The sequence below is a fragment of the Scylla paramamosain genome, chromosome 4 (genome assembly GCF_035594125.1).
Source record: "Scylla paramamosain isolate STU-SP2022 chromosome 4, ASM3559412v1, whole genome shotgun sequence".
Lineage (NCBI taxonomy): Eukaryota > Metazoa > Arthropoda > Malacostraca > Decapoda > Portunidae > Scylla > Scylla paramamosain.
The window spans coordinates 27,759,527-27,781,634 of NC_087154.1; the positions used below are offsets into that span (position 1 = coordinate 27,759,527).

The window sequence follows — 22,108 nt, forward strand, 5'->3', positions numbered from 1 at the left end:
AAGACACTGAGTCTGTGATAATAAAACCATTAAGATATATAATTGGGAGGACCTGAGGAGGTATTATGGTGATTTTTTCCTTGGAATGACTACTGTTTCCATGTCATTGACCAGTCTCTGTGTGCTACGCGTATAACAAAGGTGATAGTGTCTGGCATGGAGGCGTACATTCCTCACTCTTTCTCTCGACCTAAACCTTCCAGACCTTGGTTTAACACAGCCTGTTGTCGTGCTATACATGATAGAGAGGCGGCCTACAAAGGGTACTTGAGCCTTCCATCACCTGAATCTCATGCGCTTTATATTTCTGCCCGGGATCATGCCAAGTTTGTTCTCCAACTAGCCAAAAAACTCCCTCATTAATAGTGTGTCAAAATCTTTCAAGATCTAACCTCCCTCATGACTTCTGGCACCTAGCCAAAAACGTCTCCAATAACTTTGCTTCTTCATCTTTTCCTCTTTATTTCAACTTGATAGCACCAGTGTCATCTTATCTATTTCTAAAGCTGAACTCTTCGCTCAAACCTTTGCTAAAAACTCCACATTGGATGATTCAGGGCTTGTTCCTCCCTCTACTCCACCCTCTGACTACTTCATGCTACTCATTGGGATCCTTCATAGTGATGTTTTCCATGCCCTCCCTGGCCTGAACCCTCAGAAGGCTTATGGATATGATGGGGTCCCTCCTATTGTTCTCTGAAAGTGTGCCTTTGTGCTCGCACCTTGCCTAATCAAACTCTTTTTTCAACTTTGTCAATCAACACCTAAATTTCCATCCACATTGGATGATTCAGGGCTTGTTCCTCCTTCTCCTCCACCCTCTGACTACTTCATGCTACTCATTGGATCCTTCATAGTAATGTTTTCCATGCCCTCCCTGGCCTGAACCCTCAGAAAACTTATGGATCTGATGGGGTCCCTCCTGTTGTTCTCTGAAAGTGTGCCTCCGTGCTCGCACCTTGCCTAATCAAACTTTTTTTTCAACTTTGTCAATCAACATCTAACTTTCCATCTTTCTGAAAGTTTGCCTACATTCATCCGGTTCCTAAAAAGGGTGACCATTCAATCCCTCAAACTACTGTCCTATTGCTTTAATATCCTGCCTACCCCAAGTTTTTTTTTTTTTTTTTTTTTTATCTATCCTCAACAGGAAGATTCTTAAACATCTATCACTTCACAACTTTCTATCTGACCGCCAGTATGGGTTTTGTTAAGGCCACTCTACTGGTGATCTGGCTTTCCTTACTGAAGTCTTGGTCATCCTCTTTTAGAGATTTTGGTGAAACTTTTGCTGTTGCCTTAAACATATGAAAAGCTTTTGATAGTGTCTGACACAAAGCTTTGGTTTCAAACTACCCTCCTATGGTTTCTACCCTCCTCTCTGTAACTTCATCTCAAGTTTTCTTTCTGATTTTTCTATTGCTGTTGTGGTAGATGGTCACTGTTCTCCTAAATCTATTAATAGTGGCGTTACTCAGGGTTCCATCCTGTCACCCCTTCTCTTCCTATTATTCATCAATGATCTTCTAAAACAAACTTATTGTTATATCCATTCCTACGCTGATGGTACCACCCTGCACTTTTCTATGTATTTTCCTAGGTGTCCAACCTGAAGAAACAATTCATGCAAGGAAGTCACAGAATGCCAGAATTCTGATCTCTCCAAAATTTTTGATTGGGGCAGAGTAAATTTAGTATTGTTCAATACCTCAAAAACTCAATTCCTCCATCTATCAACATGACACAACCCTCCAGACAACTATCCCCTTTTTCTTCAATGACACTCAACTGTCCCCCTCTTCTACACTGAACATCCTCTGTCTGTCCTTTACTTATAATCTAAACTGAAACTTAACATCTCATCCCTAGCTGAAACACCTTCCACGAGGTTAGGAGTTCTGAGTCATGTCGGGTTTTCTCACCCCCCCCCCCCACCAGCTGCTAACTCTGTACAGGGGCCTTATCCACCCATGTATGAGATTCCACTCATATTGCTATTTTAGACAGGGTGGAATCAGAAGCTTTTTGTCTTATTAACTCTTCTCCTCTAACTGACTGTCTTCAACTTCTTTCTCCTCGCCAGTGTTGCATCTCTTGCTATCTTCTATCGCTATTTTCATGCTAACTGCATGCCTCCCCTCCTCCTGTGGCCTCACTGCACAAGACCTTCTTTCTCTCATCCTTATTCTGTTCACCTCTCATGCAATTGTTCATCACTTTCTCTGGTACTCTGAAACTCCCTGCCTTCTTCTGTATTTCCTCCTTCCTATAACTTGAACTCTTTCAAGAGGGAGGTTTCAAGACTTATCCATCAATTTTCGATGATTCTCTTATTAATGTTTCTTTTTCGGAATGGCATCTAAGTGGGATTTTTCTGGTTTTATTTCCCTTGGCCAGTGACCCACACGCACGCACACACACAAAAAAAGAGAGAGAGAGAGAGAGAGAGAGAGAGAGAGAGAGAGAGAGAGAGAGAGAGAGAGAGAGAGAGGGGGGGGAGGGGTATGATGGAGGTACTAAGGAGGGAGGTATGAGAAATGTAGAAACAAGGAAGGAGTGGGGATGGGGAGGTAGACATGGAGTGAGCTTGAGAAATTTAATTTACATGTCAGGACTTCTGGCCAATGATATTTACCTATTAAAATCCCTGAGTTGAGATGACACTTTAGCTAAAAATAAGGGTAAGAAGGCTGCTTCTTCAGGTATGGAGCCGTCTGTACATATAGTGTAAAAAAAGTAAAATAACTAAATGAATAAATAAATAAATAAATAAAAAAAGTGCATAGGGAGTCAGGTGCATTCAGTAAACATGCAAGATTGAAGCCTCTCAGCGATTGTTTCATAACTCCGATCTTAAAACATGTCCTGCACTGCCAAGAAGTTTGTGGTTATTTTCTTATTTTCTAATACTACATAGTATTTCTTAATGGATATTGTTATTCAGTTTAACTTTATTGCTTAATTCTAATAGGATTACTTTATAACTTTACACACTAAGTCACCATTAATGATAATGCTTGGTACAACATTATCTCGAATTCCAGAATTCTTCACTTTCCTTTATCACCGCTCCATTAGCTCCCAAAACTTAGGTAAATTATCCCCCTGGGGGAAGATTTACCTAAAGTTTGGGAACCACTAGATAGAGGAGTCTGTCAAAGTCATCTGAGAAGGGTTCTAAGGAACAGGAGTCGGATATAAATAGAAAGACAGCCAGTATGACTTGTTTAATATTTTGTAAGTGGCAACAGATGGAAATAAGCATGAACATCCTTACATTTTGTTGATAGTAATCAATGAATATTACATTAAGGAAGCAGGTGCTTCACTTTTAAGAGAATGCAGTGCAGGATTCCATATACAACTTATGCAAATGTTGAGACAGAGTGTATTTTTTCCAATTTATATATTTCCACTGAAAGGGTACAAAAAATTTAATCAGATCAAAAGAACTTGAGAGAGAGAGAGAGAGAGAGAGAGAGAGAGAGAGAGAGAGAGAGAGAGAGAGAGAGAGAGAGAGAGAGAGAGAGAGAGAGAGAGAGAGAGAGAGAGAGAGAGAGAGAGAGAGAGAGAGAGAGAGAGAGAGAGAGAGATGGAATACAAGCTATTTACTATATACCTACCAGATGTCCCTGCAAAATGGGTAGCCAAGACATGCTGAAACTTGAAAATATATGAAGAAACCAAAAACATAATGAGTAAATACACTGAAAAATAAAAGTTACTGGATAAAAGGCAATACTCAATTGCAAAAGGAGAACATAAAACAAAATTGATGCTGTTTATGCCTAATGAGTATCTTTCTTCTGGAAATAATACTAAGCAGTATGGACTTTAGGGATTTTCTTTCATGTAGTGACAATTTCAGAAAATCAGGAATGTTACTGATTTTATAATTCTATAAGTAAATAACATAAATGAAGACATAGATACTCTTTCCAAACAATTCCATCTCCAAAATTAGAATTTATATAATATGTAATTGTGTGTAACTCCATACACTGGACCTTTTTAGTGCAGTTAGAGCAAACCTCTATCACTTGTAATAAATTGTATTCATTAGGTCTTATTCAGCAAGTACTATAATTGTTACAATATATAACTTTTGGCTTGAAACAAATGCATTGCAATAAAAAAAATGCTGGCATAGCTTTAAGAAAGCATGACTGATGTCATTTCACAATTTCTGAAAGTAATTTATCATTTCATACTTCCACAGCATACCACACAAACATGCCTTGATGTCTACAGAAACATACAGCCCACCTTACCAAACATATTACTTATTATATGCAAATTTTTGTATAAACTTCAGGATCATTGGCTTGGTTATTTATCCATCTTACTGTATACCACATCTTATACACATTGATAAAATGCATAAAAAAAAATTAAAAAAACAAACAAACAACATCAGTGCTACATGAGAATAAAGACTTTTCACAGTACTGTAAAAATCTATGATGCTGACACTGCCTTTGTGAAAGCTCATGAGGTATGTGTTACCAAATCATAATGACAATACTAAACAAAGTACAGTATTTTCCTTTATGATATCAATTAGTAATAATATTTCTCCAACAATGATTCCACAAAATGTTATATACCTCTTATAATAAAGGATGATAATTCATGTCTTGGTAAGTGGCAATGATTACAGTACATAATGAGTTAATGGCAATTTTAATATTCAGACCAAGAGAACTACAGGGAATAATTTAATTGACAATATCTGCACACTGGTGAACAATATGAAATATAAAATAAAATTAATTTCTCAATAGTTTACACGTAGCTGGCTGCTTAAGTCGTGTAAGATTCATGAGTTTCTCATTCCTAAAACAGACTATCAGTTCAAAATATTCAACAGATAAGAAAGTTCTAACATTTTATTTAACATATCTAAAGTATTCACTAATCAAATAAAAAAAAATAATTATGAAAAACCTAATTGGTTATTTCCTTATCATAATAATATATACAAGAATGTAATGCATAATTTTAAAATAATGGTTTCCTTGGAGAGAGAGAGAGAGTGAGAGAGAGAGAGAGAGAGAGAGAAGAGAGAGGAGAGAGAGAGAGAGAGAGAGAGAGAGAGAGAGAGAGAGAGAGAGAGAGAGAGAGAGAGAGAGAGAGAGAGAGAGAGAGAGAGAGAGAGAGAGAGAGAGAGAGAGAGAGAGAGAGAGAGAGAGAGAGAGAGTCTAGTGATGCACTTTAATTTTGGCATTTTCTACTGGTCCATTTAATCAAGGTATTATTTCTATAAGCAAATTTAGTATAGACTCAATGGGCACCCAACAGCCAATCTTTCCTTCCTTCCTCTGGGCAGCAGCTGCAGTAGTGGTGTTCTTGGAGGTCTTTCTGTGTGGACATGAGTGCCATAAAAGGGACATCACTGGGTATTACTTATCTATATTCAGAAAGCTCTTGCCAGAATTATAAATTCATTCAATTTGGATCTTATGATATAATTTATAAGCAAAAAAGAAAGCATGTATGCAGTAAATCTTTGTTGAATTATCAGTTTGCATTTCATTAGGATAAAGTTTTTGAGTAAGAAAGAAAGCAGGAAAAACATTATAAATATTATTCTTCAACATGAAATTTATTTATATCTCATGTGATTTTGCCTTGCAAAAATAGAATAAACAATACAAAATATGGTAAACCTTCCAGTCTAATAAAAAATAAGTGCTTAAAGAAAAGTGTCCTCAAACTAAGAATATCAAACAAAAAAGCTTATCTCAAGTTATCTATGTTTTACTAGATTTTGGTAGGTATATTTTCAGGTCAGTAAATTACACATGCATACTAAGATACAAAAAGGCACATCTGAACTGAATTTTGGTTCAGTTACCTTCTGCACAGGTCCTTGAGTTTTGTAAAATCATCTAGGAGCTCTTCATGATGTTGTGAGAACGAAGACATATTCCTCTATGAAGAGAAAATGCTGATTTTTCAATATCATCTAATGCTCCACCAACCTCTGGATATAATAGATCTTCCTGTGGCACCTGATAAAACCATTAGAATATTATGGTAACTTGCTTTGATTTCTTGATGTTGATGCTAAATGTTATGCAATAAAATAGTGTAACTATACTTCATGAAAAGATAATTGGTCAAGAGGTTAGAAAAGGAAAGAAAATATCAACAAGAGGCTCTGCTAACTTAGAACTTCTGTGAATTAAAAAAAAAAAAGTAACTGATGAGATGAACAGCTTTTTTGGCAATTAACATATTAGGTGTACTCCACTAAGGACACTCAAGGATGGAGAATAATATTACAGAGGATGAGGACATAGAATACTCAAGCATGAGCTGGAGAGAGAGAGAGAGAGAGAGAGAGGAGAGAGAGAGAGAGAGAGAGAGAGTAGAGAGAGAGAGAGAGAGAGAGAGAGAGAGAGAGAGAGAGGAGAGGAGAGAGAGAGAGAGAGAGCGAGAGGAGAGAGAGAGAGAGAGAGAGAGAGAGAGAGAGAGAGAGAGAGAGAGTTAATTACACTTACCTTGTTCCAACAATAAGGAAAAGGATATGGCTCTGGTTCTTTGTATCCTCTTTTCTCATCCAATAATCTTCAAAAGAAAGTGTTTAACCTTCAACAAATAGAAATTGCAAGTAGCTAACAAAAACACACACACACACACACACACACACACACACACACACACACACACACACACACACACACACACACACAGGTACTGTATTTCCTACTATATAATATGCACTTAAAAATTAAATTGAAAAAAATCACCCTGCATCTTACATCCCTATGGTTAGGTTTAGCAGCCATAGGGGTTATTGCTACTGGTAGAATACTAACAAACAAAACACCTCATTTTCACACAATATTTCCCAGATCTCCTCAGAATGAAATCTACAAGTATGTGTTTATAAATTATTTGGTGATGAAAACAAATCAAAATAAAGCTGAAGCACAAAATAAACAAAATGTCTGTTAGATTACAATGATGTAGATATATGATGATCTTTGTTTAGTTACATATGGCAAGAATGGTGGAGAGGTGATAACCCTCATCCTGATGCATGATTCAATGTATTGATATGCCAATTTTGTCCACTTTTAAGACATGGAGTCACATTTTTGGAACTTCTTAGAAACAGTGGAATAATATTTCTTTAGGAACTTCTTGGGAACAGTGGAATAATATTTCTTATGAGATGTGGGCTACTTCTTGAACAATAACACCATTGGAAAGGAGAAGGATTGGCACTTCTTATAGTATTTCTTTCAAGATTCTTACTTACTTCTTACTTCTCCCAGGAATGGTTTTCACTGTCAGTAAGACCAGCATTCTTCTCCATCTGTTTCTGTCATCAAAAAATCTTGCCTGTCTTAGCTCTTCTAGGTCCAGTAACTGATGTTTTGTAAGGGTATTTCTAATACTGTTGATCCATCTATTGCGAGGTCTTCTCCTCAGACCAGTTCCCTGCGGCGCCCACTTCCATCTCTTCTTTGCAACTCTTCTCTCATCCATCCTTTCCAAGTGCCCTAACCAATTCAGTCTTGCAATTTCCATCTTCAAAAGCATTGGCTTCACCCAACTTTAATTTCTGATCCTGTCTCTTCTTGCTTTTCCTATTATGGTTCTGAGGGTTTTCATTTCCACAGCTTGTATAATGTTTCGTCTTTTGTTGTTGTAGACCCTGTTTTAGCACCATACAAGAGAATTGGTGTAAGCAGTGTCAAAAATTGTCTTTTTTTAACTAGTGTGTCAATTGTGCGGTCCTTTAAAATGGGGTAAAGAGCACCTAAATTTTTACTGTACTTGGCAATTCTTTCAGTGATCTCTTGGTTGATTCCCCCTTCAGTTGTAAATATGCTTTCAAGATATTTGTAATTGTCTGCATTCTTTATTTCTTTTCCTTCTGTGTTTATGATTAACCTTCTTTTATCTTCATGACTCACAACTACCCTGTGGGGTATTGGTTTATTGGTTACACCTATTGGGTGTGTCCACAGGTGGTGGACAGAAGAGCTCCGAAAGGAGTGGTTTCAACAAGGCTAGCAACAAGGCAACAAGGCTAGCAACCTGGCCTGTACTAGTGATTTACTCAAAAAACTCAAGGATCAGCCTCTTTCATGATTTTACTTCAAATATTAAAGGAAACATGACTGAGAATAATATTTTTTTCTAAATATTTTGTAAATCTTCCCTAAATATATCTTGCCAAATTATAGGTACATCTTGTAAGGCAGGAAATGCAGTACACACACACACACACACACACACACACACACACACACACACACACACACACACACACACACACACACACACACACACACACACACACAAAACTGGAATTATAAGACTATTTAAAAGAGAAAAATCTGAAGGTGGTGTGTTCAATGGAAACAAAACTAAAAGAAAACCAGATAGTCATTAACAATAACTACAATATATGGGGAAGAGACAGGATTGCTAAAGGAGGTGGAGGTGTAATGATAATGACAAGAAAAGAGATGAAGACAAAAAATAGTGAAATAAGGAGAAGGAAAAGCAGAATTAATGAGTGTTAACTTGGAGGACAATAATGGAAAAATACTAATGGTAATTACAACCTATGAACCACCCAAAAATTCTTGGAACAAGGAAGAACACAAGAAAATAACAAAAGATACCATTCAGTATTTGTGTAAACTAATCAAAAAGTAATAAAAGAGTATTATTGGCTGGTGACTTCAATTGCAAAAAAGTAAATTGGGAAACATTTGAAGCAGGAGAAAATGAGACTGCATAGGGAGAAAGATTTCTGAATCTGACTATGGAAAACACAATGATGCAATGGGTGACTGAAAATACAAGATATAGAGGAGATGACAAACCAGCAAGACTAGACCTGGTACTAACAAAAAGAATCGACCTAATCTAAAGAATTAAGGTATGTGTGCCCTATGGGAAAAAGTGATCATGTAATGATAGAAATAGAGACTGATAATAATGTCAGTGAAGAGAATGAATCATACAAAGAAAATAGGAGAAACTATGGAAAAAGAGTATAGATGATCTTCAGGAATTTAATGAAGAAATGGACTGGGCAAAGCTGAGAAGAGCAAATGATGTACAAGATAAGTATGACATTTTTTTTTTAAATATATGTGAAAGGAGTGGGTAAATATGTCCCATTATACAAACCTAAAGAAAAAGAAAAACAGGTGTGGTTCAATGTGAGATGTGCAAGTGCAAAGAAAAAAAAGGGATGAAGCATGGATAAGAATGAAAAGAAATTGAAACCAAAAAAAAAAATAAAGAAAATTTTAAGATAGCAAGAAATTAATATGTGAAAATAAGGAGAGAGGAAGAGAAAGGATATGAAATGGATATAGTTGAAAAGTGCAAGGATGAACCAAAACTGTTCTACAGATTCATAAATGGAAAAATTAAACTAAAAGAAAACTACAAAGATTGAAGGATGGAAATGAAATATATGAAGACCCAAAAGCCATGAATGAATTGCTAAACGAGTTTCAACAAGTTTTCACCGAAGAATTAGAATTTAGAACCATGAGACGAGACGACAAAAAAAGCAAATGGGGAAAATTATAGTAATTAAAGAAGTTTACAGAATGATGGAGGAACTGGAAGAGAGGAAAGCAACAGGACTAGATGGAATGTTAGGATTCATTCTAAAAGAGTGCAGGAAACAATTAATTGAACTAGTATATGACATTAAGTGCTCAATATCAACTGAAAGAGTGCTTAAGGAATGAAAGAGAGCAGACATAGTGCCAACTTATAAAAATAGAAAGAAAGAACCCCTAAACTATACAGTATCAATGACCAGCATAGTAAGTAAGATCTGTGAAAGAAAAGAATAAAGAGGCTGTGGACAGAATTTCTACAAAAACATGATATAATGACAGAAAAACAGTATGGCTTTAGACAAAAATAATCATGTATAAGCATTGGATAGGTAGACTGTGTATTTAGGTAAAAAAAAAAACTTTAGACAAGGTTTCCCACAACAGGCTATTACTGAAGCTAGAAAATATAGGAGGATTAAATGGAAAATAAAAACTGGATGGAAAGTTATTTAAAGGGAAGAGAAATGAGAACAATAGTAAAAGATGTAAATTGGCATGGAGAAAAGTAGATAGTGGAATACCACAATGATCAGTCCTAGCACTAATACTTTTCCTGATCTACATAAATGATATGTCTGATGGAGTAAAGAGTTTGTATGCAGCAAAATTACAAAGACATATAAGAAACAACAAAGACTGTGCCATCCTTTGTATCCTTTCTATTTTTTTTATGTTTCTTCATGTGGGGAGACCAGGCTGATTCAGCACATTCCAGCTTTGGTTGGATCAAGGTGGTAATTATCTTTCTCATCATATCTTTATCCATGTAATGGAATGCTGTTCCAATATTTCTCACCATTCTATATATATCTCTGAATATCTTTTCTACATGCTTCTCCAACTGTTGACTATCCTGTATTATCACTTCCAGATCTTTCTCTTCTTGTACTTTTATTATTTCTTCATTTCCCATTTTTATATGTCCATTTTAGTCTCTTTTCACTTTTCTCATTTCCATTACATGACATTTTTAACATTGAATTCCATCTCCAGTCACAGATTTTATTCAAATCCTCTTGTGGAATTTCAGTCTTTGTTATTTCTTATGTCTTTATAATTTTGCATTGTCTGCAAACAAACTCATGTAACTCTTTACTACCTCAGGCACATCATTTATGTAGATCAGGAAAAGTATTGGTGCCAGCAGTGATCCTTGTGTGTGTGTGTGTGTGTGTGTGTGTGTGTGTGTGTGTGTGTGTGTGTGTGTGTGTGTGTGTGTGTGTGTGTGTGTGTGTGTATTTACCTAGTTGTGGTTTATGGGAGGGGAGTAACCTCATAATATCCCGTCTCACTATCTATCCAGTTTGGTCTTAAAAGCAGAGACAGTTACAGCATTGACAATGTCTTCACTGAGTTCATTCCATTTGTTCACACTTCTATGAGGAAAACTATACTTCTTTATGTCTCTTCTACAGTTAACTTTCTTCAGCTTCTTACTGTGTCCCCTTGTACTCTGTGTGTCTAAATTTATAAAACATTTTTTGTCTATATTTTCCATACCATTTATCATTCTATAGATGTTTATTAAATCTCTCTCTCTCTCTCTCTCTCTCTCTCTCTCTCTCTCTCTCTCTCTCTCTCTCTCTCTCTCTCTCTCTCTCTCTCTCTTTCCTATTTTCAAAGATAGGAACTTCCAACATTTTTAGTCTTTCTTCATATGTTGTCTTACTCAACTCTGGAACCATCTAGTGACTGCTCTTTGTACTCTTTCAAATTTTTATAATATTCCTCTTTTTATGAGACCACACTACTGCTGCATATTCCAATCTTGGTCTTATCATGGAAATCAACAACTTTTTTATCATTCCTTCATCCAAATATGAGAATGCCATTTTTACTCTTTTTAACAAATTCATCATCTCTCCAGTAATTTTATCAATGTGTCTGTCTGGAGTCAAATTTTCAGTAACTAATACTCCCAAATCCACTTCCTTTTTTGACTTCTTTAACTTCACACCATCCATCTCATAATGATATTGTATTCTTTTCTTACTCTTACCAAACTCCATTACTTTACATTTACTTAAATTGAATTCCATTTGCCAAGATTTACTCCATCTATTTATCTTATTTAAATAATTTTGCAGCACCATAGTCATTTACATTTTCTACCCTTTTCATCAGCTTAGATTCATCCACAAATAAGTTCACATAACTATATATTTCTTCATTTATGTTGTTCACATATATTACAAACATTATCGGTCCCAACACTGATCCCTGTGGGACACCACTAGTTACTTTTAGCCAAGATGAATTTTGGTCTTGTATTACAGTTCTCATCTCTCTATCATCCAGATAATCCTCCATCCACTCCAGCAGTCTTCCTCCAATTTTTCCATAATTTTTTTATCTTCCATATCAATCTTCCGTGTGGTACTTTGTCAAACGCTTTCTTGAAGTCTAAGTAGACATCATCCACCCATCCATCTCTCTCCTGCACAATATCGACTACCCCTGAATAAAAGGACAATAAGTTCATGGAACGTGATCTTCCCCTCCTAAATCCAAACTGACGATTTACTAAAACTTTATCTCTTTCCAAGTGTTTCATCCATCTTTCCTTTATTGTTCTTTCACACAGTTTTCCTACAACACTAGTCAAGGACACTGGTCTATAATTTAGTGGGTTTTCCTTATTTCCTCCTTTGAATATTGGTGTGATATTTGCTCTCTTCCAGTCTTTTGGTACTCTTCCCTGTGATAGTGATGTCACCACTAGACTGTGAATTTTATCAGCCAGTTGTTCTCTACATTCCTTCAATATCCTGTTTGATACTCCATCTGGACCAGTTGCTTTATTTACAAGTTCTTTCATCATCTTAAATATTTCCTCATAACTGACTGGGACTGTACTTAGTATATGATTCACCAACTTATCCCTTCCAGCATCAAACTCCCTTTCCACAGTAAATACCGATCTGAAACTATTGTTCATAACCTCTGCCATGTCCTATGCATCCTCACAGATTTTTCTTTCAACTTTCAATCTTGATACATCTTCCTTCTTCATCTTCCCATTAATATGTCTAAAGAAAAGTTTGGGTTCATTTATACACTTATCTATTATATCTCTTTCATAGTTTCTTCTCTCCATTCTTATTATCTCAACGTACTTGTTTCTAACATCAATATATTCCTCCCATCTGCTCTCAGTTTTCCTCTTCTTCCATCTATTCCAAGCATTTGACTTACAATTTCTAGCCTCTTTGCTTTTAGTATTGAACCATTCTTTACCCTTTCTAAATCCTGCTCCTCCTCTAGGTATAAATTTCTCCACAGCAGAATTATATATCCTTATAAATTCATCCCATTTTCTCCCAAACATCTTCTGCATCTTCAAAGTCTTTCCAGTCCACAGCAACAAAGTACTTTCTTAATTTTTCAAAGTCAGCTTTCCTATATTTAAATCTTTTCACCTTATAATTTCCATCACTGATTAAATTTTCATTTTTCAAATTAAATTCCATCAACACATGATCACTTTTACCTAGAGGGCTATCATAGTGTATAGTTTCAACAATTTCCATGTCCTTGGTAAACACTAAATCAAGTCTTGATGGTTTATCTCTTCCACAAAATCAGGTATCACAATCAACCCACTGAGTAATCAAGTTTTTCACTGCCCAGTTTAATAGTCTATTACTCCATGAGTTCTCACTTCCTGTAGCTGTCAATGTCTCCCAATTTATCTCCTTACAATTAAAATCACCAGCAATATCTATATCACTACTTTCCATCACTATCTTTTCAGGATCTTTTTAACACATCTACCAACATCTCTTCATGCTCTTCTTTTCGTCAAAAGCATTGGTCATAGGTGACACATACACTCCTACATAATTCATTATCCTTCCATTTCCACCTCTAATCATCACTTGCAGAATTTCAGACTTGTCTTCACTTTTTATTACCTTCTCTACTTTAACACATTTTCAGTCAGAATGATCACTCCACCTCCTCCCTTGTCACTTCTGTTTTTCATCCATAAATCATATTTATCATCACCAATGTCAAGAGTTCCCCATTCATTTTTCCATTTTCTCACGTAATACATCAACATCTGGTGCTGTTCTGCTTAACAACTCATCTAATTCCATTTTAGCCGACTTTAATCCATTTACGTAAGTATAACATAATCCACTTACAGAAGTATAACATACCTTAATGTTTGATGTACCATTTCTTTATCCTCATATCTCTTAATCTCCTGAAAACTTCTCCTCCACCATTTGTGGTAAATTTTTTTTTTGTTTAATTTTTTATTTTTATTTTATTATTATTATTATTATTATTATTATTATTATTATTATTATTATTATTATTATTATTATTTGTGTGTGTGTGTGTGTGTGTGTGTGTGTGTGTGTGTGTGTGTGTGTGTGTGTGTGTGTGTGTGTGTGTGTCCTACATAAGTTTCGGTCATATGAGCATAATTAAAAGAAATGAACATGCTTGCATCATTTAGATTTCTCATGTTCTTTAGTTGACTGTACATCTACAGAAGGAAACAAAAATTTTTGTTTTAAGAAAATATGGTTTCTGGTTAAGTAGAACTATTTAAGTCTCCAGGACTAAAACTTTCCTGCTCTAAATGAATTCACTGACCTGAGGATAAGTTGGCGTAGATTCTTTTGGGTTGAGATTAAGGTAGCTCCTGGTATATACTCAGCCTCCTCCAGCACAACATTGAGCAAAAATCGAATTTTGTTTATCTGGAAAAAATCATACAAAATTTCTGGGCAAGCAAAAACTGTAAAAAACAAACAAATAAATAAATAAAGCTAAAAACAAATAGATTAATTAATAAATAAGTATATATATATATAATAAAAGAAACTTTGCAACATTAAAGAAATATGGTGAGAATGCTTAATGCATCAGAGTTTCAATGTAAGAGATACAGTTTTTCAACAGACACCAATTTATGTTCATAGGTTCATTACTAGTACTGTTTCGTGATGATGTCCTTGTAATGAGGATTTACTATCCATGGCAACTCTTTCTCACTTTCCATTTCTTGCAACTTTTGTTCATGAAAAGATCCTGGAACACAAAAGAACACTGTGTGTGAAGATGCAGGAGTGTCTACTTGCCAACTAGTATGGAGCAAGTGTGTACCATGAAGTTATGGTAATTCATGTAAGTATGAATCTATGTTGTGGAAAGCAAATTTTTTAATATTTTACAGATTCATGTAATGTGTTTTTCTTCACTCTTTTTCTTTTCTGGTCTTCCACCCCCTGCACTGATTTTCCCTTGCTACACATGTGTGTATTTACATAGTTGTATTGTACAGGGCAAAAGCCAAAGCTCATTTTGTCTTGTCTACATAACCATATTTATCCAGTTTCTCTTTAAACATGCGTACACTGTTAGCACAACCACCTCTTCCTTCAAATCATTCCATATTTCAATAGTTTGATACAGAAAGTTGTATTTCTTGATGTCACTTGAACATCCCAACTTCTCTATTTTCTTCCCATGCCCCCTTGTTTGTCTCTCTCCCTTCATCTGTGGTACCAAATAACTTCTGTCTATTTTTTCTATACTGCTTACTAATTTGTACATTGTTATCAGGTCTCCTCTTTCTCTCCTCTCTTGTAGTGTTGGTAATCCCATCTCTTCAAATCTTTCTTTATAGATCAAGTCTTTCAATTCCAGTACCATCTTTGTTGCTATCTTCTGTATTCTTTCCAGTTTCTGTATATCTTTTTGTGTGTGTGTGAAAGAAGCGCAGAGAGAGAGAGAGAGAGAGAGAGAGAGAGAGAGAGAGAGAGAGAGAGAGAGAGAGAGAGAGAGAGAGAGAGAGAGAGAGAGAGAGAGAGAGAGAGAGAGAGAGAGAGAGAGAGAGAGAGAGAGAGAGAGAGAGAGAGAGAGAGAGAGAGAGAGAGTCATTAAATAAAAGAAAATTGAGAGATGAGAATAAGAGGAAAATGTCCAGGCCATCTTTGGTATTATTGTTGCATGGATTTCATCATGATATCCTTAGTTTAAGAATTACCAAAAACCTGAAACTAATGTTCTTGTACAAATAATTTTCTATATAAATCCAACTTACCAACATCAGATCTTCTTGTGTGACGTCAATATCAAATGCAACTTCAATATCATCAGCAGGATAAATCACATGACCTGTTCTTTCATCACATCCCAAACCAACCAGTACCCCAGTATAATGGGTTCCTGTCTTGTTTACTCTTTTGGAAAAAGAAAGAAAAAAACACACACACTCAGTGATATGCTAAAGAACACAGTAAACTAAATAAGATATCCCAAAATGAGGCTAACAGATCCTGAAATCCAAGTTAGTAAATTAATTTTCAAAGATGTAATATGTGAAAGCTGATGTTAATGTGTCCTTGAGTTACCTAACTGATTTTAGCAAGAAAATAATAAAAAGCTTTAGAATAAAATTAAAATTAAGAATGTGGCACAATATCTGAATAATAATAACAAAAGGAAAGTGTATGAGTAGGATTATTTTACAAAACGGCATTGTAAAATCAAGCATCTACGGGTTAGTATTACATTTCTTGTAACTTTGCATCTAATACCCATATGACTCAATTGAGAAATGAAGAAGTGCAAAGGAGAACTGGTGTTAGAAGAGTTGCCTGACTAAGCACAGCAGAAAGACTTATTATGGTTGAACATTACGAAAGAATGCATTAGTGATTGGTAGAGATGAGTGGATCATATGTGAGAGATTCAAGGCAAAGTGGAAAACTATGAATGGGATGTATAGACAATGTGAAGGGCTACAGCCTCAAAAATCCCAACAGAAAGTTTTCCAATAACTGATACATTTACATGATCAGGTCAGATACTGAAAATGGGATTGACCTATTATTGTGCAGAAGGGAGTAACATCTGTGTTGTTAGGCCCAGTTGTGAAGAGACCCAGGTACACTGTGCAAATAAGCTTCAGACAATGTGATCAATAAGGATTAGTCCTCTTCCCTGTAGTTTGAGAAGTTAAGATGTTATTTTCTTTATTTTTCATTGAAAGACTGAGTGAAAGTGTATATGAGAGTGCTTTGTCATTGCTACCTCCTTACATGGGGGATATAACTCAGAAACTGAAATCCTTTCCAACATGAGTAGTTTGTTCCTCCTAAAGTGCTTATATAAAGAGTTCTTGTACAGCAAATTGAAAAACCTATAGAATTTCCATACTTCAAATTTTTATCAAAACATGCAAATGCTACATCTAGCACTAATGAAAACTATCACTTGATAATTACTCACAGAACTTACAATCATAAAACATTTTCAATATAAAAATGTCATGCTAAGATGATACCATATTTGTGAACAAAACACAAAAACATGTCTAACTGTTTGTGTTAAGACAAAGGGAAAGAAGCATGCCAAAGGGAAAAGGAAATAATGGCTATTCTGTAAACTTGCTGTGCATTTTGAATGAATTCCTAACTTGTGGATCACTACTTACAAGTAATAGTCCACAAAGAGAAGATATCCTAAAAATATGCAGCACAAATATTTTGTTTTTCTTATATCAAGAATTTCTGCAGCAACATTTTTATACACTACATATAAATCTAAATATTGATGCATTATGATATGAAAGATTCAGTGATGGAGGGTAAGTAAGGGTTTCCAGTGTACTTATATTTTTGTCACTATTTGGTACTGCTTAATGGAATATCTATTTTACATATAAACCACTGTGTGATGTTGGGCCTTGCTATAGAATTATGTGGCCAGCTGTGCTGTCTAAACTCCTGGGATGTACTAGTATGGTGATCCATGAGACTATCCCTTTTCATTTTGAATAATGTTAGTATGAGTGTGCGATCTGGGCCACCCATGTGCAATAGCCAATCTGGAATATGGATAGATAGATAAACAAGCCCTATAATCTAGATTACTAACTACAGTACAACCTCCAAAATAGGGGCTTGGCCTTTGCTGACTTATCAAAATTACAACTTTAGTGAAATATAATTAAAAACCCTTGGAAACCCTTCTTTCAGGCTCAGGATCTTTATCTTCAATCTCCTTCTTTCTTCAAGAGCCTCCCCTTGCACCTTGAAATGAGGCCATGACACTAAGAAGGGTTGCTGGTTCTGATTTTGGTTGAAGGTCGGGAGGTTTAGCTTTTGCAGTGGCACCTCCCTGGTGTGGTCTTGTTTACATTTTCTTTTTGCAGTCTAGTTTCTCTGGTTTCACCCAAATAGCATTTAATATTCCTTATATTATTCTCTTTTCTTCCAAAAACTGTATAGTATTTCTTTTATTGTTGTTTCAGTGTTACTATTATCAGCAATAACCTGATCTTCATTTTCTATATACAGTTTTTGTAATTTATCCACTTGCCTCTTCTGGTCTTCATCTTTTCTTTTTATCCTTGTTATCAATCCATTCCCCTTCTCTTGAATCAAGCAGCAAAGGATAAACACACCTTGGGTGCACTACCTTGATTTTAGGGAAAGGGAATGAACTGATAACAAGGATAAGGGATGAAAATGAGAGATGAAAATCAGAGACCTAATAGAGAAAATGAAAATCAGATTATTGATGGGCTTCTTTTTGACTACTGTAATATTGAAACAAAAAAAATAAATACTATGCAATTTTGGGAAGGAAATAGAGAAGTCAAAGGAAAATTAAATGATGTTTGAGTGGATCAGACAGCAAAAAGGAAACCATAAACAAGGACTTATCAGGTAGGTGCTGCTCCAAACGACAAACCTCCAGACCCTCAATCAGAAACAGCAGTCCTTCTTATCATCATACTGTATGTTATACTGAGTTTAATCTGCCCTGACTCAGTTTAGTCTGTATGATACTGACTTAAAAATGTTTTGCAGAATTTTTTTTTACTTTATTTTGTTGCCTTGCTGATATATGTGGAATTCCAACTTAGAGAATGCTGACTATGGAAGTTTTACTGTATATCCATGTTATATAAGATGTTGAAAACTTTTTTAATGTGAACTAACAAATTTCAGTGAAGAGGCACACTGAGATGTGATGTAACTGGAATAATATCTTACCAACAGAAGAAATCTACATTTTTCTCAATTCCTTCCTTAATGATAAATCAATAATGTAATAAAAGAATATGCTACTGATTTCACTGTCAAGTGCACTTAACTCAAAGATCAAGTCTGCCTATTCTCCTGGTGTACACTGTACTTAGGTGTATATAATCTTACCTCATTTCTGCCACAGGACAGAACAACAGGATACAGATTGGGAGAATTCCTGGGATAGAAGGCATGAGGGTTGTATTGTGAAGGGTTGCTGTGGATCCTGATGGGTTCAAAGTCACATTCCCAGCAACAAGAAGTCTAAAAGAATGAGTGATTGGTATTAACAAAATACTGAGGTTCGTATATATTTGCAAATATGTTCTTTAATGAAATAGACATGACTGTCTGTATTTTAATGCATTCATGTTATAAAAGTACATACAGAGGTGCAAGCTCTTTACTTAAATTTCTGCATTACTAAACTACTGCTATAAGATAAGTTAAAGGTTCATGTGATAGCCAAATATTTACTTATTATCTTCAATACTAAATATGTTTTATTACTAAGTTTTCAAAAACTCCAAAGCTGTAATTTAGTGTAACTGAATAACAGCATCCACTTCCATACATGGACTAATTATTTCAAAAGAATTCTGTGTACAAATAGGCGTGCACAGTGCAAGTCTCCAGCCCAACATAATCTTTAGATGGAATACAAAAGATAGAAAAGAATCCAAAAATTATGTGAAAACTAATATTCCCATCACCAGAATATCCAAGCCCTGTTGATACACAGCATTAACACTAAACTTTCATTCTTAATAAGCCTTGATAATGATAATGATATTAATAATAATAATAATAATAATAATAATAATAATAATAATAATAATAATAATAATAATAATAATAATAATAATAATAATAATAGTAATAATAATAATAATATACTAGATAAACAAAACTGAGTTACATGGTATTGTTCTACTAACTACTGTAGTTACCCCAAAGCCACCATGTGTATTTTGAACTTTTACAAACCTTCTGGTTTATATGAACCTTGCCAGAAATTCAGTATGATTAACAAATCACCATGTTTTGCATTCTCCCACTGACTGGTAAGACAAGAGGGGATGTCATTTGGATTTAGCCCCAAGTTTCCTGAATGAACCCACAAGACAAAAGCAGTGTCACTTGCACCATCTATGGTTCACTCTTTCTAATCCAAGGGATAGAGGATCCATAAGCAATACAACTCCATTTAATTCCTTTCTTCAGGAATCCAATAAAGCATCTTATCCACAGTGGTGTTTAGCAGATACACAATCATATAATCATGCATGAAATGCATCATCTGAGTCACAAAACTGTTCCTGCCCTAATATGGACATATAATTTACTATTGATAACATGCTCCCTTTCCCCAACACAATCAGTCACTATACAATCATACTGTTCCTACATAACAGAGCAGGGCATTTCCAGAAACCACAAATTCCTTGATTACAAAAATTAGATCTTCATGTCTGGTTTTGCATTTAAATATAACAAAACAATTATAAATCTGAATTACAAGAGTAAGACAACAAATGCAAAACCATCCACAAATTTCTTTCATGGCTGAGCTTGACTGTGGAGTCAAATAGTATGTGTGTCATTTTTCTTGATACTCTTTTTATTTTCCACCAACCCTTTCGACCAGGAATGAACAACTGGAGCTACAGAAAAGGAGACTGAGCTCCACCCAGCTGGTGCTTTCTTTCCTTTTTTTATTCTTGGCAATTCATTTGTTAATCCTCTCACTCACTGGATGCACATGTGTGTTAAAATGTCTTCATGCAAAACTGTATCAATGCACATGTCCATAAAAGAATGAATAAAAATAAATTGATGAATAAATAAGTAAAAAAAAAATAAATAAATAAATATATAAATAAATAAAAAAAATAAAGTTTCTGGTGTACGTGCATCAATTTTTGGTGAGTCAAAGATAAACACAGGTTTCACAAAAGTAATAAATTAGTAATGGTGATGTATCCCAGAATAGACTGATCATTCAATAATTTGTCATTTTCACCCCATGACTCAGACTTCCTGCTTGTTATCCCTGTTTTCTGTAGAATATTGTGTAAATGGTGTTGCCATATGCACTGCATATGTTATCTATATAATGTGTAGTAGTACAAAGTTAATTACTTAGGTTATAATGCAAAACCATGGCCCATATTTTTCTGGGAAAAAAAAAAAAAAAAAAAAAAAAAAAAAAAAAAAAAAAAAAAAGACAGTAAGACTGAGTGAAAATGATCATGAATATGAAGAGACTACAGACAACAAAATTTGCACTGATGCAGAAGACAGTGATAGTGAGAGATCATGGACTTCTCAAACAACTCTCTCATTGACCACCCTTCCCTCATCACACGTGGATAATCTCCTTCACCCTTGCTTTCCTCATACCTCTCCTGAATCACCAACCACTACACAAAACTCACCCATTCTTCCTTAACCTTCTACCTCCACAGTTTTGTAAGCAGTTCCTTTCTCATTGTCTTCAAGGACTTCTACCTCTACCACTTACTGTATTTGATGGCATATAAGATGATCGGGCATATAAGATGCACCCAACATTTCAGCAGGGCACATAAAAAAAAGAAGTTTTTTTATGTATTTAAGCATGTAATGTTTAAAGCAAGCTAGCAGTACAGCTGAGCAAAAAGCAAGCAATCATAATTGTAAAAAATACCCTACATGACTGCAGTAATAAAATAGAGGTAGTGGCCTAATCATGGAGGTGAGGCAAACAGCACAGCCCAGCTGCTGAGATGTCAACAACACACATTTCCTTACATCACATTATGATCTAAAAATATGATATAGCACCCTTGCCTATAATATGGTAGTGTAAATCTTCAGGTGAACGGCAAAAGGAAATTTCAAAATTAAATCTACAGGAGGCCTCACATTTGCTTATAAGATGCAGGCTCATTTACACCAACTGACTTCATCCCTCATGAATTCAGAGAGCAAGTGGTCCATTTACCATCAACAGTATCAGCACCATCACTTTCATCATCACCAAGCACACAAGATTTATGTGTGTAGACTGTGATGTGCCACTGTTTCGGAGATTGCTACACTAGTGATCACATATTATCATAAATGCCACTTCTGGTGAGGCTTATTCAAAATACTTAACTCTTGGCAGAAATGCTCTGCACTGCAAAGAAACTGCTGGAAGGGGTGACTCATTCATCAGAAATGAATGGTGATTTCAGTTTTCCTTTATTTTCTTGAGACTTAATTGAAATATCACAATGCCAACAGCAACATTGTAAAGCTTATAAAAAGATGGTTTAGGTGATGTGAAGCATGCAGAATGCTCATGAGAAAAGTTCTGAGCTACAAGCTTGTGAACATCTGTATTTTTGAGAGAAAAATAGTGAAATTACATTTTTAGCAAATTTTTTGTGCAATCAACAAAGATAATATCCTTGT

The 22,108-nt window shown here is 35.2% G+C and overlaps 1 protein-coding gene across 5 annotated transcripts in view; it reads right to left on the reverse strand.

The window, feature by feature from the left end:
* Positions 1-3,212: 3,212 nt before the first annotated feature.
* Positions 3,213-22,108, reverse strand: part of LOC135099938 (ATP-dependent RNA helicase TDRD9-like) — a 94,193-nt gene continuing 75,297 nt past the window's right edge. For 3 of the 5 annotated variants that reach the window (XM_064002664.1, XM_064002666.1, XM_064002662.1), the window contains 6 exons: positions 18,797-18,931; positions 15,673-15,811; positions 14,220-14,326; positions 6,507-6,573; positions 5,858-6,014; positions 3,213-5,361 (listed from right to left, as the gene is read on the reverse strand). In XM_064002664.1, coding sequence (XP_063858734.1) covers positions 5,892-6,014; positions 6,507-6,573; positions 14,220-14,326; positions 15,673-15,811; positions 18,797-18,931 — 571 coding nt within the window. In that variant the 3' untranslated portion in view covers positions 3,213-5,361; positions 5,858-5,891. Of the gene's footprint in view, positions 5,362-5,857; positions 6,015-6,506; positions 6,574-14,219; positions 14,327-15,672; positions 15,812-18,796; positions 18,932-22,108 lie in introns of those variants that run through there. The other 2 variants (XM_064002665.1, XR_010268456.1) reach the window with 2 other exon arrangements.